This window comes from Ostrea edulis, chromosome 7, assembly GCF_947568905.1.
Source record: "Ostrea edulis chromosome 7, xbOstEdul1.1, whole genome shotgun sequence".
NCBI lineage: Eukaryota > Metazoa > Mollusca > Bivalvia > Ostreida > Ostreidae > Ostrea > Ostrea edulis.
The window spans coordinates 27,828,818-27,847,457 of record NC_079170.1 but is presented as its reverse complement, the minus strand read 5'-3'; the positions used below and the strand labels follow the sequence as shown (position 1 = coordinate 27,847,457).

General features: G+C 36.9%; 1 protein-coding gene across 9 annotated transcripts in view; it reads left to right on the top strand.

Annotated features, from left to right (window-relative positions):
* The window catches only part of LOC125655557 (plexin-B-like), a 75,555-nt gene extending 58,772 nt beyond the window's left edge, over window positions 1–16,783 (top strand). For 8 of the 9 annotated variants that reach the window (XM_056143880.1, XM_056143884.1, XM_056143878.1 and 5 more), the window contains 18 exons: window positions 1,754–1,915; window positions 2,122–2,221; window positions 2,311–2,658; window positions 3,611–3,784; window positions 4,340–4,580; window positions 5,074–5,216; window positions 6,211–6,344; window positions 7,085–7,144; window positions 7,855–7,929; window positions 8,413–8,632; window positions 9,664–9,814; window positions 9,971–10,135; window positions 11,041–11,180; window positions 11,929–12,086; window positions 12,416–12,563; window positions 13,925–14,065; window positions 14,231–14,305; window positions 14,441–16,783. In XM_056143880.1, coding sequence (XP_055999855.1) covers window positions 1,754–1,915; window positions 2,122–2,221; window positions 2,311–2,658; window positions 3,611–3,784; window positions 4,340–4,580; window positions 5,074–5,216; window positions 6,211–6,344; window positions 7,085–7,144; window positions 7,855–7,929; window positions 8,413–8,632; window positions 9,664–9,814; window positions 9,971–10,135; window positions 11,041–11,180; window positions 11,929–12,086; window positions 12,416–12,563; window positions 13,925–14,065; window positions 14,231–14,305; window positions 14,441–14,557 — 2,752 coding nt within the window. In that variant the 3' untranslated portion in view covers window positions 14,558–16,783. The remainder of the gene's footprint in view (window positions 1–1,753; window positions 1,916–2,121; window positions 2,222–2,310; window positions 2,659–3,610; window positions 3,785–4,339; window positions 4,581–5,073; window positions 5,217–6,210; window positions 6,345–7,084; window positions 7,145–7,854; window positions 7,930–8,412; window positions 8,633–9,663; window positions 9,815–9,970; window positions 10,136–11,040; window positions 11,181–11,928; window positions 12,087–12,415; window positions 12,564–13,924; window positions 14,066–14,230; window positions 14,306–14,440) is intronic. The other variant, XM_056143882.1, reaches the window with a different exon arrangement.
* Window positions 16,784–18,640: the final 1,857 nt, after the last annotated feature.

The following is an 18,640-nucleotide window of genomic DNA, read 5'->3' as shown; positions in this document are numbered from 1 at the left end:
TTGACCTCAAGGTCAAAATTAAAGGTTTTTAGCTCACCTGAACCGAAGGTTCAAGTGAGCTATTCTGATCACATTTTGTCCGGCGTCCGTCTGTCTGTCCGTCTGTCTATAAACTTTTCACATTTTCGACTTCTTCTCCAGAACCACTGGGCCAATTTCAACCTAACTTGGCCAAAAGCATCCTTGGGTGAAGGGCTTTCAAATTTGTACAAATGAAGGACCATGTCCCTTTCAAAGGGGAGATAATCACAAAAATGCAAAAATAGGGTGGGGTCATTTAAAAATCTTCTTCTCAAGAACCACTGGGCCAGAAGAGCTGAAATTTACCTGAAAGCTTCCTGACATATTGCAGATTCAAGTTTGTTCAAATCATGGCCCCCGGGGATAAGATGGAGCCCAAAGGGGGGGGGGATCAAAGTTTTACACACAAATATATAGGGAAAAACTTTAAAAAATCTTCTTCTCAAGAACCACTAAGCCAGAAAAGCTGAGATTTACATGAAAGCTTCCTGACATAATGCAGATTCAAGTTTGTTCAAATCATGGGCTCCGGGGGTTGGATGGGGCCACAATAGGGGATCAAAGTTTTACATACAAATATGTAGGAAAAATCTTCTTCTCAAGAACCACTGAGCCAGAAAAGCTGATTTTTACATGAAAACTTTCTGACGTAGTGCAGATTCAAGTTTCTTCAAATCATGGGCTCCGGGGGTAGGATGGGGCCACAAGGGGGATCAAAGTTTTACATACAAATATATAGTTAAAATCTTTTTCTCAATAACCACTGAGTCAGAAAAGCTGATATTTACAAGAAAACTTTCTGACATAGTGCAGATTCAAGTTTGTTCAAATCATGGTCCCTGGGGGGTAGGATGGGGCCACAAGTGGGGAGAGGGGTCAAAGTTTTACATACAAATATAGAAAAAAGCTTTAAAAGAACCATTGGGCCAAAGAAGTTGACATTTACATGAAAGCTTTCTGACATAGTGTAGATTCAAGTTTGCAAAGGGTAGTTTGGGCCATAATAGGGACCAAGGTTTTACATGCAAATATATATGGAAAGTCTTCAGATATGGGCCAAGGTGACTCAGGTGAGTGATGTGGCCCATGGGCCTCTTGTTACAATGGCTTCGTGTCCGGGCCATGACTTCTTTGTTCTTTGACATAGGCATATCATATTTGACACATGAGTTTATCACCATGAGATGATGTGTCAAGTACCTTCATGACCTGTATATGACCTTGAACTTTGACCTCAAGGTCAAAATTGATTATAGGGTTTTGACATAGTCATACCATAAGACATGGGTGTATCACCATGAGACTATGTGTCATGTACATTTATGACCTTGACCTTTGATCTCAAGGTCAAAATTATAGGTTTATGCCATTTGTGGATTTGTGTTCGGACTATATCTTCCATTTTCTTCTACAAATGCATACCATATTTTTACACTCAGGAAAGAGGTAATTTATACCTATTAACAACACCCTTTGGGAGATTGGGGTAAGCGGGGGGTATTCTTAGTGAGCATTGCTCACAGTACATCTTGTTTTGATCTGATTTCACATGCTTTAAAATCCATGTTTTTATGTCCATCCTAATGTTTAAATGTTATAGCTAGATTATGTTAAATGTCATAGTTTCAGCCTGGTGCGAAGAAAAGAAAAAATTAAACTGAAACTTGACCAAGGCTGTGTACAGTTTGTAAATGAAATGCAAGTTTGAAAAACTAAAACTTTCTTTTTACAGTAACCAAGATTCAGTTATATCCTGTGTTGTCCCTGGTGGTGCAGGTGTTGTCAAGGTCAAAGTTCATATCGATGGTAACGTCGTGGAAACAGAGGGCGGTAATTTTTCCTACGTGGAGGACCCTACTGTGTTGAATATTGATCCTCTGAAGGCCTTTGAAAGGTAAAAGTTTGTGTTCAATGTTTGGGTTTTATTTATTTACTGGAAGCATCTGGGGAGGTCCTAATGTGCATGTGTCATTCTCAACATGATAGGGAAAACTATATACAGTGAGATGTGTCTGTTGAGTATTGGGGTAGTCATCTTTTTGCAGAGATTCCTTTCATAATTCTAAGATCCATGTAAATTCAACCTTTCCATGTTTTTAGCGGCGGAAGAAAGCTGACTGTCGTTGGAAATAATGTTGATGCTATAGACAGGGCCTACATGTTTGCTGTTTTCAGCGATGGATCTCGTTCCAAAAATGAGGTTGGAAGATAGTTTTCAAACATTATTTTACTATTGTGTTTCAGTCATTTGAAACAAAAACATGCTGGAAATCACATCTTGCATTTTAGAACTGCACAATCCAAAACAGCACTATCATGCATTGTCCTTCTCCTGCCCTCAAGACACAAACAACAGCCATTGACACAGAAGGTGAAGAAACCATTCGAACCAAGAGGGCGGCCCTAAGACAGAGAGCACAAACGGCGCCATTCTTCTTGAAACGAAGAAGGAGACAAGCAGTCTCCTATTCTGCCCAGTTGGGTTTCTATATGGACAATGTGGCTTCAGTCCAGAATCTCAGTGGAATTCCAGGTCTTGCAGTCACCCTGTTTTATTCAAGAGACCCAGTTATTTATGATTTTGAGGAGAGCAATAAAATAAAGATATACAATCCAGGCATCGTTTTGGACATCAAGGTATGGATGTTAAAGAAGATGCATCATCATAGCTAATTTTATGCAGTTTTTAGCTCACCTGAGCTGAAAGCTCAAGTGAACTTTTCTTATCGCCCGTTGTCCATCTGTCTGTAAACTTTTCACAATTTTGACTTCTTTTCCAGAACCACTGGGCCAATTTCAATTAAACCTTGCAAAATGCATCCTTGGGTGAAGGGCTTTCTAGTTTGTTCTAATGAAGGACCATGCACCCTTCAATTGGGAGATAATCACAAAAATGCAAAAATTGAGTGTGGTCATTTAAAAATCTTCTTCTCAAGAACCACTGAGCCAGAAGAGCTAAGATTTACATGACAGTTTCCTGACATAGTGCAGATTCAAATTTGTAAAAATCATGGCCCCCGGGGTAGGTTGGGGCCACAATAGGGATCAAAGTTTTACATGCGAATGATAGGGAAAATCCTTAGATATGGGCCAAGGTGACTCAGGTGAGCGATGTGGCCCATGGGCTTCATGTTCATTCTTTTACCATTTCTTTCCACTCATGTTTGAAACTTCCGTTATTACTGATGTAGTACATTTACATGTAATTATGATGATTTGTGAAATTCGAAACAAACTATACAAGTTTTATGTTATGTCTTAGATGTAAATCAAAACTTCTAGATTTTGGATATTTTTGACTATGTTGTTTTGGAATATCACCCGAGTATTACAAGTATGTACTTGTATGTGTGTTGTGTTTGTTTTGTTACAGAGAATTTAATTGGATGAACCAGACATATTATATCAATGTGTTTGTTTTATGAAAGTATATTGGATATACCAGACATATATTAATGTGTTTGTTATTGTTACAAGAAAGTCGATTGGATGAACCAGACATATATTAATGTGTTTGTTTTTGTTACAGGGAAGTCAATTGGATGAACCAGACATACATTGTAGATTAATGTGTTTGTTTTTGTTACAGGGAAGTCGATTGGATGAAGCAGCCAATAAGGATGATGTTAAGGTGTTTGTTGGTGTGGACCAATGTAATGTAACCAGTGTGAGCTCAGAAAATATATACTGCACACCGCCCACTAATCAGCCCCATTTGCGGGATGACGGAAAACAACGAACAGATGGAATTCCACGAGTGTTTGTATGTTTTGTATGCTATCCAATAAAACTTTCCTGTCGGTCATAAATAGATACATACTAGAGTGGGACAAGATTTGTAAAGACTTTTTATGGCTTTTGTTTAAAATGAAATCAGAGTAATGCTCTATCTATTGTGTATGTTAAATTAAGTCAAATAATTACTCTATCAGGTTGTGTATGTTAAGTTAAGTCAAATAATGACTCTATGAGGTTGTGTATTTAAAATTAAGTCAAATAAATTATCAGGTTATGGGTGTTAAATTAAGTCAAATAATTACTCTATCAGGTTGTGGATGTTAAATTAAGTCAAATAATTATTGTAGATGTTAAATTAAGTCAAATAATTACTCTATCAGGTTATGGATGTTAAATTAAGTCAAATAATTACTCTATCAGGTTATGGATGTTAAATTAAGTCAAATAATTACTCTATCAGGTTATGGATGTTAAATTAAGTCAAATAATTACTCTATCAGGTTATGGATGTTAAATTAAGTCAAATAATTACTCTATCAGGTTGTGTATGTTAAATTAAGTCAAATGATTACTCTATCAGGTTATGTATGGTAACCTGGAGAAAGTGGTGGGGTTTCTGAGGTATAAAGAATCGGAAGAACCCAACCTAATGGCGTACATCGTGCCCGCTGTACTGGGCTTCGCGGGGGTAATCATCATCATTGTGGTGGTGGTGTGCCTGAAATACCGCAAGCAACAGAAAAATGCTGAACCTGAATACAAGGCCATACAGGTTCAGCTGGACAATCTAGAGAGCACTGTCAGAAACGAATGTAAACAAGGTGCGTGTTTGAATCCAGCATGTGTATCCTATATGTATTGATAAAATGATTTGACTCCATATTTTATTCTTTTGATCTTCTACATGTAGATAGATTAAATACAGTAGCTGTAAATTTCTCATTTTACGTGAGTACTTAATATGGCGAAATGACTCGTGTGCGTTAAATCGCTAAAACATGAATTCGCATATCGTCTGTTGATTAAAAGTTCTTGCATGTATTAAGTTTTAGCAGCAGAAAATTGAAAATGAGTAATTTTATTTCGGGTGTGATGCCTCTGATTCTCGTGAAATTACGTGATGATAAATTCCTCGCGTATATTTAGGAATCTACAGCATTCTCGTACGGTGCAGCCGTATCACTTTTATCTCTGTGTTCATGTTTTATTTGAAATGAAACTTCATGTATCATACTGCAGTGTTGCCATTTTAAGTGTGAATTGCCTGCCCTTTAGAAATAAAGTGCTGTACAGTGTAGTTTTGTGGCTTTTCAGCCTTTGCCGAGTTACAGACAGATATGACAGACCTCACGACGGATTTGGAGGGCAGTAAGAAGCCGTACCATGACTATGACGAGTATACGTTCAGAGTTCTCTTCCCTGGGATGATGGACCACATCATACTGCAGCCTGCACAGGTAGTTAATACATGTCCTTGTGATTAAAAAACCTCGGTGAAAACCTACTAACAAGAGACGCATCCCGTAGGGCTGAAATGATACGCCCCCTTCACTATACGATACATATTGCAATATTTATGCCACGATTCAATATTTTCAATACGATACAGTTTACAGAAGAAACTTTGAAACTTCTTTGAAGAAAAATTTAATTACGAAGATTCACTGTCACAATTTTAAAAGCAAAATGTTTCCAAACCACGGAACAGTAAGATGCCTGTTTGCTCTGTAGTTTAAACTGATTACGGTCATTATTGTTTTTGTCACTACAGGCTCGAGTCTAACAATAGTCTCACTGTTATCGGACACCATATTGTCCCACATGCATGTAAAAATAATAAGTACAGGTCAAGCCCAATATATTTTACGGAATCCGATTTTAAAAAACATATCAAACTGAAGAATCAAAGAGGCATTGAATCAAACATTGAATTGAGCGTTTATATTGAACTATCGATATACAGGTGAATCGTTTCAGCCCTAGCAACTTGGAGAATCAGTATTTACTGCTTGTCCAAGTTTAACGTTACTGATAACCGAGTTACATTGTAAGTGTTATTGCTAACAAAAGAAACTTACCTTGGAGAATCGGTATTCAGTGCTTGTCCGAGTTAAGTGTTGCTGTTAATCAAACTTTTTAATCAGTTTTCTCTACTCCACCGTGGTGGGACTGACGTGTTCACCCTGACTTAACAGTCACCAGTTGTTGCTTCAGTTATAGACTTTAACGATTGAAAACTTTAGACTGAGAACAAGCAACAGCAACACTAAATCCAGACAAACACTAATTAGTATTCATCCGACGATCATTAATTCAAACACACAATGCACTTATTTTGGAGATGAATTGTTCTACGTTTGGGCTGAGTGTAATTTGTACATGTACAGTGTAGATGGAATTCATTTTTGAACACTTCCTACCTACCCCTCTTAAAAATATTGACATTTTAAGCAGAGAAACGGGAATACAGATAGACACCCTGATGTAGCCATTTCTCACTTCCGTCAGCTGCTGAACAACAAGCAGTTCCTTCTGATGTTTATTAGAACGCTGGAGAAACAGAAGACATTCAGCATAAGAGACAGGTAAATTCATTGGTGGGTGTGAGTGGTTTGAAATTCATTGGTGGGTGTGAGCAGGTTGAAGTTTATTGGTGAGTGTGAGCAGGTTGAAGGTTATTGGTGGATTTGAGTTGGTTGAAGTTCATTGGTGAGTGTGAGCAGGTTGAAGTTTATTGGTGAGTGTGAGCAGGTTGAAGGTTATTGGTGAATGTGAGCAGGTTGAAGTTTATTGGTGGATTTGAGTTGGTTGAAGTTCATTGGTGAGTGTGAGCAGGTTGAAGTTCATGTTTAAAACCTTCACCCGAATTGAGGAAGCTTTCGTTCAGCTGAGAGGAATAATTATTACATGTATGTAGAAACATTTTAATTAGTGCAAGATTTGCTAAATGTTTGTCGGAAAATAAGATTGAGGAATTACTTTAACTATACTTTGTAGAATGTATGCAGTTGCTTTAACTATACTTCTAGAACGTGTGGTGAATATTTATTAACAGAGGGCATACATCTGTGAATCTAAATTTAATTTATCGCTGTAAAAGCTGCAATATCCTTTCATCTTTTAAATGTGAAATACTGCAGATTCCTTGATCATCAGAGTTTAGCTCATAATTTTACATTCTGATGATTTAACAATGAGGCAACGATTCCGCCAAATCAAGAACTTGTGTAATACAAGCAATCTACGGAAACCTCAGATGTAATGCCTTCTGTTCAAAGACTTGAGTTGTCTTTCGATCATTCATGTGACTTTGTTTGAATTTCAGAGCCAATGTTGCATCCTTGTTACTGATCCTCTTCCAGAATAACATGGAGTACATTACACAGTGAGTATTGAAAGTCCTCCACACTTGTATCCAGGATAGAGACTCTCGTAGATCTCTGTAGTAGTGAAAGTCCTCCACACTCGTATCCAGGATAGGGACTCTCGTAGATCTCTGTAGTAGTGAAAGTCCTCCACACTTGTATCCAGGATAGAGACTCGTAAATCTCTGTAGTATTGAAAGTCCTCCACACTCGTATCCAGGATAGAGACTCTCGTAAATCTCTGTAGTATTGAAAGGCCTCCACACTTGTATCCAGGATAGGGACTCTCGTAGATCTCTGTAGTAGTGGAAATCCTCCACACTTGTATCCAGGATAGGGACTCTTGTAGATCTCTGTAGTAGTGAAAGTCCTCCACACTCGTTAAATTGCTGTTAATATGATATTTACAGCAATGTATAGCTGTACTGAAAGAGAAGCTACTCTTTTTTTTCTCAGTGACCTAACACGTTTTAGAAATATTTCACAGATGCCGATAAATTCATCTTTTTGTCTGTTATGTTTTCTGTAATACCGGCCTCGTCAATGTGCTCATTTTAAACAATAAACATCACGTCTATCAAATAACAGACTGTGATCTTTTACTCCTCTTGAATTTCATTCCAAAAGTTTGCTGTGTCGTGCCAGAATACGGTCCAAAGTTTGTAAGAATGATATGTCTAAGCGACTCTGGTGACCAATACAACTGATTATCCTTTTGTCTTTGTTTCAGAATTTTGAAAGCATTACTTAATGACCTGATAGAAAAAAGCATAGAGACCAAACGAACAAAGATTATGTTGAGAAGGTATGAAGTCATTAAGGCGTGTGGTTTCAGTGGTGAGGGGGGCAGTAATTGCTGGGGGACAGCACTGAGCATATTTTTCAATTACAGTGGCAAGAATTTTCATTCTGGTAACAGTTGTGATATCTCAACAATTTTGTACAATGTATAGGAGCAAGTTCGGAACGCTTCAGGAAAAGTTCCGGTATGAACGCTAAACATTGGCGGGATGTGCAATACAAAAATAACTTAAATTGCAGTGCTATAATGTAGCTACGACACTGGGTTCGTTTTGCTTGCTGAAGATTCATTTTCCATGTAAATGATAATATGCTCTTCTGTATAAGCATGTACCATGTGCAGCTGTATATAGATTTCGACCTATTCCAGATTTTAAGCCGCGGTCTAAACTTTTCACTGAGACCACTAGACCACTTTTACAGTTTTTAAATATCATTTTCAATAACCGTGTAGCAGAAGTCATTAGAGCGTGAATTTCTCCTTCAGGACGGAGTCGGTGGTGGAGAAGCTGCTGGCTAACTGGCTGTCGCTGTGTATGTACTGGTATCTCCGGGAGGAGGCGGGATCCTCTCTTTACACACTCTATCAGTCCATAAAAGTACAGGTGGACAAGGGGCCGGTGGACTGCATCACCGGCGAGGCCAGGTACTCGCTGTCACAGGACCGACTCCTCCGCACAGAGAAACAGCTGGAGTACAGCATTCTTGTAAGTGTGAAAAACAACAGAACTGTGGAAGTCGCGTGGGTGTGCTGTATTTAGTGACAGATATGATGACAGCTACAGGTCGTGCTAGTTTCTTGTATTGATGTCTGCTTTAGAATTACATCACATTTAACTGGTATTACACAGATTTATTATATACCCATCAATGTTTCGTTTTTTGATACTGTGGATTTCACAGTGTGATCTGGTTTTCCGGATCACCACACTGTAGTTTTCTGATTCCGTGTCAGTATCCCCATAAACTGATGACATCACAATGCATCAACGCAACGTTTTCTTGTGGAAAATATTGACAGCGTCACAAACAAGACTGTATACACAAAATATAATTTCGCTGTATATCTGTGTTTTTGATAATTTGAATTACATTTATTATCTTATAGATGTGGATTTAAAAATACGTAAGGGGGTATATAATAAATTTATCATTACTACAGTAACTTGATCAAAAGACTCATTGACAGGCGTGGATCATCAGATTAAACTTGATGCTTCGCGTCTCATCTGATGATCCGCGCCTATCAACCTGACATGATCCTACTCCTAATCTTCGGATCAAGTTACATTAGTAATAATATATATGTATCAATTAGTACATTATATGATATATTTACTATGTGTACAAAGGTATAATCATTGTTCAGTAATATTTTATGAGTAAATGATGATGTACCAGATATGAAAAATTCTTTTAAAACCATCTGAAGTGCAGCGTTCATTTCAAGTGATGACTTGATTTTTTTTAAAGCTGATAACATACAGTCAAACCACGTTATCTCGACTGAGAAAAAACTTTGAGATATCCGAGGATTTGAGACATCAAGGGTAAAATACTTAGAGAATAATACATGGTATTCTAGATATCTGTTCGAGATATCGAAATTCAACTGTATCCAAAAACTGTTTTCTTTTGCAGACATTATTGGTGGAATTTAAGAATAATACATGGTATTCTAGATATCTGTTCGAGATATCGAAATTCAACTGTATCCAAAAACTGTTTTCTTTTGCAGACATTATTGGTGGAATTCAAGGACAAGCCCGTGACTAAATGTCGAGTACTAGACTGTGATACTATAACCCAAGCCAAAGAGAAAATGATTGACACGTTGTGTCGGAATATTCCATACACACAAAGGCCCAGTGCTGCTGATCTGGATCTAGGTCGGTGGAATTTTACAATGTTGAAGTAGAAGGCTGTGACACAATGTAAACTTTGACAATTTGATTTCCTCAGTTTTTAGTTTTCTCTGCATTACAACATCTCGACTTATTTATCATAAAGCACAGCACAAAGAAAAGAGATAATATATTTTGTAGAGTGGACCAAATCTGGAAAAATTTTGTGTGATGAAGATAGTGCTACACCCAAAATAGACGGCTGGAAGCAATTCAATACCCTGAAGTATTACCATGTGGAGGACGGGGCGGAAATGACACTCCTGGAACACCAAAACTGTCGCACTCTGCCACGATCACCCAACGGTGAGAATCACGGCTTGGTCTTAATCCAGACAGTTTGATTGGTGGTCTGATTTTATCGGGTTAACGAACTTAAAAACAAATTGTTTTGTCTCTTCTGTGGTGGTAATATCTTGTGTTTGGGTGTGAACGAGTAAGATCTGGCTGTGTGGTGTATCAATCATTGATGATCATAGGGTGGAAGGCAATTTTTTGTCAGTTTGGGATTTATGATTATTCCGGAGTCTCAGGGGTGTTTGTACATGTATGTGGATCCAAGACAATGTTGTACACATCCTGTTCGTATCTCATCACGTGCTACAGAGATGACAGGTAAAGAAAGAGGACCACTGGGATATCGAGTTCAATAGGTCACAGTTCAAGGTCATTGGAAGTAATTGTCTCAACATTAAAGATGCAGAGTATGAGAATTATTCGAATTTTCAGTTTTTTACTCGCTAATTAGATGGCAGGTGCAGAGAAAAAGATCCTGTTTTCTTTTACTACATTCTGAATCAAATGATGATTTGAAAGAACTTACCTCTGATTTCTAAATTGTACAATAATTACCGGGTATGTTCATTTCAATGTTCACCGGAAATACATGTTTATTATGATATCTAAGGGGGTGTGTCTGTGTTAATGGGTCTTATGTTTATTATGTTATCTAGGGGGTGTGTCTGTTAACGTCCATAGGTAACGTCTTGTTAATGCATGACAATGATTATTTTTATATTGTATGTATTAAAAAGTGTCTTGATCATGACAATGTTTGTTTGCACATATGTTCAATAGTGTCTTGTTCATGACAATATTTGTTTGTACATATGTTCAATAGTGTCTTGTTGATGATAGTGACTAAGATGTCCTGTCTATTTCTATCTTAATGTTTTTAGGGTCTTTACATTCCTCAGGATTTGCTTTTACAGTGAACAGAGAAGCCCAGCCTAATACCCGCACAGAGAGTGAAATCGGCTGCAAGTACTGGCATCTGGTCAAGCAGGCCGACTTGAATACCGGCATCAAAATTAGCTCAGAGGTCTTTCTGACTCGCCTTCTATCCACCAAGGTAAGGCAGCCATTAAGACAATTTCCTGTGAAGGATTTCCAGAAAGTCACAAATTTCTGTTGGATTTAATTTTGGGTTTTTTTTTTCATGGGATGAACATGCCCCTGAATTCAAATTCTCCTCAAATAGAAGAAAGTGTACCTTATAGCAGGTTTTTTTCCGCGGGGTTATAATTTTGGCTTATTTTAGCAGTTAGATAGCTTTCCGCCAAAATTTCACTCGCCAAATATGCACCCATGCAATTACGACTTCACTATTTGAAAAAGAGACAACTCTTTCCTGTTCGCCAAATTATTTTTGCTAAAATTATTATCATACCTTTCAGCCAGCAAATCGCCAAATTTTAGACCCGCGGAATAAACCCGCTATATGGTATATCATTAAAATCAAAGACGAGACACCACAACCATGTCATTACTTTTGAACCTTCACTGCAAGGAAATTGTTGCATTCTTTGTACCAATATTTCTAATACAGCCATATCAAAAGTTTTTAAGATGCATTATAACAGTTACTGTAGTTTGTATATAAATATGTACAATAGTTTTAAAGATATTAAAGAAAATGTGTAAATATTAATAACCATTAATTTTTGGGTGATTTGGATCCAAGATTTTATGTGGTGGATCTGATTATAGTGAGGATGGAAACCCAGCTACTCTATATGATCTTACATTGCTGTTAAACTTTATGACTGCTAACATTTGGGTAATAGAATGGTGAATGATTCTTTAGTTGTGGTTTGCAGGGTACTCTGAAGAAGTACATCGATGACTTTTTCACAATAATCCTGACAGCCAATGAGAGCATTCCGCCAGTCATCAAGTTTCTGTTTGACTTCCTAGACGAGGCTGCAGAAAGAAACTTTGTGGAACCTGAAGTTGTTTACAACTGGAAGTGCAACAGGTGAGAGTCACAAATACTTGCGGCCACTGCAAACAAAATTCAGTCCTAATTTGACACACAGAACGATATTTAGCAATTCTCCTGTTTTTTAAAAGTAATTGGCCTTATCCTAGACATTTTGTAGTATGTAAAATAATCCAGCAGCTAGATCCAATTTATGTAACACTGTCAGTATGAATTCTAACTTTTGGTATGAGGCAGCTGTTACCCTAAGTATAAAATGTCAGTCATGTAATTGTAAGCATTGTGCCTCTTTTTATTGCATGGGTAGAGCACGAACATTTAGTTACCATAATCATCAGACGCGGTCTGTATCCTTTATTTTACAGCATCCTGTTGCACTTTTGGGTGAACATCATTAAGAACCCCGAGTTTGTGTACGACATCAACAAGACCAACATTGTGGATTCTTGTCTCTCTGTTGTTGCTCAAGCCTTCATGGACAGTTGCTCAACCTCTGACCAAAACCTAGGAAAGGTAAGCTTCTATCCTTCTAGACTAAGAAAGGTAAACTCCTCAACTTTCAGGCTAAGAAAGATAAGTATTTCACTTCTAGGCTAAGAAAGGCAAGCATTTCACTTCTAGGCTAAGAAAGGCAAGCATTTCACTTCTAGGCTAAGAAAGGTAAACCTTTCACTTCTAGGCTAAGAAAGATAAGCCCTTCACTTCTAGACTAAGAAAGATAAGCCCCTCACTTCTAGACTAAGAAAGATAAGTCCCCCACTTCTAGACTAAGAAAGGTAAGTCCCCCACTTCTAGACTAAGAAAGGTAAGCCCCTCACTTCTAGACTAAGAAAGGCAAACCCCTCACTTCTAGGCTAAGAAAGATAAGTCCCTCACCTCTAGGCTAAGATAAGTCCTTCACTTCTAGGCTAAGATAAGTCCCTTACTTCTAGGCTAAGAAAGATATGCACCTCACTTTTAGGCTAAGAAAGATAAGTCCCTCACTTCTAGGCTAAGATAAGTCCCTTACTTCTAGGCTAAGAAAGATATGCACCTCACTTTTAGGCTAAGAAAGATAAGTCCCTCACTTCTAGGCTAAGAAAGATAAGTCCCTTACTTCTAGGCTAAGAAAGATAAGTCCCCACTTCTAGGCTAAGAAAGGTAAGCCTCTCACTTCTAGGCTAAGAAAGGTAAGCCCCTCACTTCTAGGCTAAGAAAGGTAAGCCCCTTACTTCTAGGCTAAGAAAGATAAGTCCCTCACTTCTAGGCTAAGAAAGATAACCCCTCACTTCTAGGCTAAGAAAGATAAGCCCCTCACTTCTAGGCTAAGAAAGATAAGCCCCTCACTTCTAGGCTAAGAAAGATAAGTCCCTCACTTCTAGGCTAAGAAAGAAAAGTCCCTCACTTCTAGGCTAAGAAAGATAAGTTCCTCACTTCTAGGCTAAGAAAGATAAGTTCCTCTCTTCTAGGATAAGAAAGGTAAATCCCTCACTTTTAGGCTAAGATAAATCCCTCACTTCTAGGCTAAGAAAGGTAAGTCCCTCACTTATAGGCTAAGAAAGGTAAGCCCCTCACTTCTAGGCTAAGAAAGGTATGTCCTTCTTTTCTAGGCTAAGATAAGTCCCTCACTTCTAGACTAAGGTAAGCTTACCAAGTAGGTAAGGAAAGGTAAGTTCACCACCAGCTAGGCTAGAAAGTTGAACTCTTCACCAGACACATCAGAAACGTGCTTTCTTCCACAGTGTTACAATTCACGCCTTCCAATCTACAGAATTATTGAGTACACATTCAGAGTGATAATCGTTTTATGAAGATTTGGGTGATTTGTCACACATCCTTTATCTAAAAATGTTACTACACATTATACTGTGTGATCATAAAGTGTTGTTTTGCAGGACTCTCCATCCAACAAGCTTTTATTTGCCAAAGACATCCCCCAGTACAAATGTTTGGTGGAAAAGTACTTTCAGGACATCAAAACCATGCCAGCCGTCAGCGACCAGGACCTCAGTGCCTATCTCAATGAAGTCTCCCGGGTATGTGTTCCCAGCCTTAGAGCCTGTGTCAATGAAAATACTTTTATTTTCAAAATAACCATTTTGATTTGAAGAAGTGCAGACATGTCTTGCTGGATATACAGGGATAGATTAATCGGGCAACCGTTACTGTCAATTCCTGATATACATGTTTTTTGTTTACAGATGGCTACAGATCGCTTCACCAAAGAAAACGCTATTCGTGAACTCTACAATTACGTGCACGAGAACAGCAATGCCGTGAGTTCAGTGTTATTCTGTGTTCCTTCACGTCTTCCAGCCGTGTTTGATTTGTCTTTGGCAATGAAGTATTTTCACCCCCTTTCATTTCTGTATTCAATAACATGATTTATAAATCTGTTATGTTTTCCTCAGATCAATGAAAGTTTGGAGGAGGATCAGACTTCTTCAGCCCAGCAACTTCCTGACAAACTGGGTCATGTGATCACATCAATGGAGGGACCCTCATGTTCAGATCCAGCCTATTTGTGACCTTGACCTCTAACCCCAGGGTCAACCAGGCATTTCATCCCCATCATGTAGACTTGTACTTAGTCGTGTCGGCGTGCAATATTTAATTATTGTATAATCAACATCTTCCATATTAGATATGTCAAGGTAGAAAAATGAGTTCGTCGTTTCATGTCCTGATCTATTTTTAAACAATTGCTCATAATGTGTTCAAGACTGATTGTTGATATTTTTTTATGTATTTTTAGGTTACCTGAGTCACACAAGTGCCCTATTGCTATTGGTCCATGTCTGTTGTCGTGTGTCGCCCAATATCAATCAAACATTTTTAACTTGTTCTTGATATCTAACCTCCTACCACTTCTTTTCAAATTTGATATGAAGCATCTCTGGGACAAGGGGGACAAAAATTGTAACTTTCAGGATTCCTCCACCCCTTGGGGCCATAGGGGCAGGGCAAAAATTGGCCAGTTTTGAAAAATAAAATTCTCTACCACCACACATCTGCGGAGAAGAAAATGAATGTCTTTATTATTTTAAGGAAATTTTCTTTACTTTTGCTGATACTATATCAAAACTAAATGCATAATTAGGAAAAGTACCAAAATTTGTGAATTTTTCAACCCTAGGGCATGTCCAAAATTGTCTTTTAGTGTTGATATACATATTTTGTCAAGTTTATCATCAGTTTGGGCACTTTCGTTTCGGGGACATATGTGTTTTACGAAGACATCTTTGTTATACTGCTACTAAGTATTAGAATTTAGCATGGATATGCAGAACAGGAAACTTATGATAGATTTGGAGCTAGTACGTGGTACTTTGAACTAATACTCAGGTGACCGAGAAGGCCTATGGGCCTATTGTTAGTCTCTGTATTAAATACTGTAGGTCAATCTTTTGATTGATAATAATTTTTATGATAAACTAATGGCAGTACTAGTCAAGGAATATGTGCTAGATGTTCACACTCTTATCATTTATAAAAGCTGTATTGTGTTCTGGATGATGATATTTAAATATTTTATACAAGCCGTACACTTTCTTGACCCTGTACATACGTGTTTAACTCCCCTTATCCCACCATCCACAGTACTGTAAACCACCTTTTATTCGCTGCTACTTTATTTCGTGATTCACCTGTGGTAAACTGGTTCACAGCGAGTAAATTTTCGCAATCGAGCCCATGACAGACATTCAAAGACTGGTTCGCAACGAGAAATATTTGCGACGATGAGGTCCTCGCTAATCTCGTGAAATTTTCTAGCACACGAATAAAAGTTGGTTTACAGTAATACCTGTAGTATTCCAAATTAATCCCACCTTCCAAAACAGAACTTGTAGTATTTGATACATTTAATTTTTATTTCATCAACAATGCAGGAATACCATCTATGCAAAGATTTACCACTGCATATACGAAAGCTTAATGATGAAGGCCAGGCTTTTGAAACAAATATTGATAGATTATATATTGTATAATAATGTGCATATAAAATGTAATTCTGTGAGTTTGTAGAATGATGTACATAAAAGAGTGTTTCATCAGGTTATTTGCTTTAAGTCTTTCATTTTTATGGGGAAAAATTTCCTTGCCAAAATTTGAGCGAGCGTATGCAGTGGGCAGTGATGTACAACTATATCTTGAGAGTTAAATTACAAACTGTATGTGTTGTCAACTGATAGAGAAAAACAAAGTAGCTAATGTTTAACATTCACAGTGCAGCGGAATTGAAGTGTGAGTTTTGTGTACAAGTTTTCTTTGTTATTTTTTCGTTTCTTTTAATATGGGATAGTATTGCATATTGTTATATTACATTTAGTATGTCATGTTTATCTTAGTGCATTATTCATTCTCATAGATATTTATATGTTTTTATTTTATACAAATCAAGTGCAATATGGAAGTTTTATAATAGTAATGATGGCTATGCATTGTAAGCTGTTTGAGTGGGAGTGAATGATTGTGTGAAAGAGTATTTTTTTAATCTGAATCGGTCACTGGACATTGCATAATGTAAAACATTTTCTGTAGTCCACTGGAGATACTCTGTTATAATGTGAAGTATTCGTATACAGATGAATATTGAATCTACTTTTTTGTTATACTCATTGTTTATAAAACAAACCATTTGACGTATGTCATCAGTCACCTTGATTAAGGTGCAAAGAGGTCATGTTTACCTGGTACATAGAACAAATTATACAAGATATTTTATTTAATAAAATAATGATACAATTTCGAAAGGTGTTATAATTTTACTGTAATAATAATCATAATGGAAATGTAAAAAACAAAATCATTTAATTTTACATGTTACACACTTTTTCATTGGTTGAAAAATTATTGGAATTAAGGAATGAATTTATTATTATTTTTTGTTGGATGGAGGTATACCACGAAAAAAAGACGGAAAACTGCATCATAGCGCATGATGCAAAAGTTTTCCGTCTTCTTTTTTTTCGTGGTATACCTCCACCCAACGAAAAACTGATAAATTCATTCCTTAAATTCACAATTGTTGCATAATGATTGTTAGTGAGTTTCATGTTTTGAACAATCACCTTTTCTGATGACATCATGTTGACGTTATAATAGCATTTCCAAGTAATGAATTTTCCAGCATATTCTGAGAGTAAAAAGTAAATGATATCATTATCATTAATTTATATGTTATGTAATCATAAAACTATAACCAAATGAAATAGTTGGATGAATTATGAAACACTCTGTATATATACGTGGAGAGTTACTACTACATGTATATCCAAATCCAAAGATTTTGTTCAAGCCTAGTAGAACATGAATGAATAAAATACGTTCTTGGCATATCAAAAGAAATTTCCAGAGATTGGTGAAATTAAATGTTGTTTTATATTTCATGGAATTTCGGATAAAAAAACACTCGATGTTAGGCCCATAGTAATGTTTGGAAACCCCTTTTAAAAATGTCAGAGGTGGACCCCCTAGAAACAATTTTTGGATCTGTGCATGCTTAGAGGTGAGTTGTTACCATTGAAGTTGTGGAAAAAATACACAAGCATTTCAGAATGTAGGACAGAAAGTTACAGGACAAAATGACCATGGACAAAAAGTCACAATTAGAAATTTTATGAAAGTAGGACAAAATGTCACAGGACAAAAAGTCAGTTTTATAAGAAAATAGGACAAAAAGTCACAATTAAAATTTTATGAAAGTAGGACAAAATGTCACAGGACAAAAAGTCACAGTTTATAAGAAAATATTGATTTGATATATACTAGCGGAAAAAAGAAATTGCATTATGCAAGGTGAAGATAACGAACAGTGATCAATCTCATAACTCCTAAAATTTAGCCTAGTATAATTTTTCTATATTTATTGTTTATATTTATAAAATCTAAACAATCGATAAAGGTGATTTTTTTTAACAATGTCGGATAGTACCCGACTCGGATGCACGGACTTTTTCATGGTTAGTGAACACATGTTGTTTATTGAAGTGTTCGTACGCACTAGTTTTACTGGCCAATACCACCGGTGACCATGGTGAAAAGATTCAGTAACGCAGGGGTTCTAAATTTTTGAAGCGATCGGTCTATCTATTTTTCTCAAAAACAACATAAATGAGTTTTCTTTGTCTACACAGCAGGGTTAAGGTGTCCCGAGTAAAGTTAAAACAAACATCTTAAATATGTTTGTCAGATGATTTTTTTTCTTCAGTTTTCTTTGATAATATATAAGTCTCATATTTTTATATCAAGTGTGCACTAAAGACTGCAAAGTAATCTTTATATTACTTTGTGACCTTGAAATCGCCCTCGATGTGTATAGTCATTTGGAATGAAGAAAACCAACATGTGTACATATCGACTCGGCACAGGTGAAAGATGACGATATTCTATTACGATCAAGGAATATTCTTAAAGGTAACTAGTTGTAGATTTAGGATTGTGATACGGAAGGTATACTATTTTGCCTCGTTTAGATAAGATTTGGCTGTGAATGTGGGAAAAGCCCAACATTTGAGTTGAGATTATGGAAATTGCTATATTTGAGAGGATATTGCACCGATCCGTATCACTTTTTTAATTTACCATATCAATGTCGACATATCAAGCCC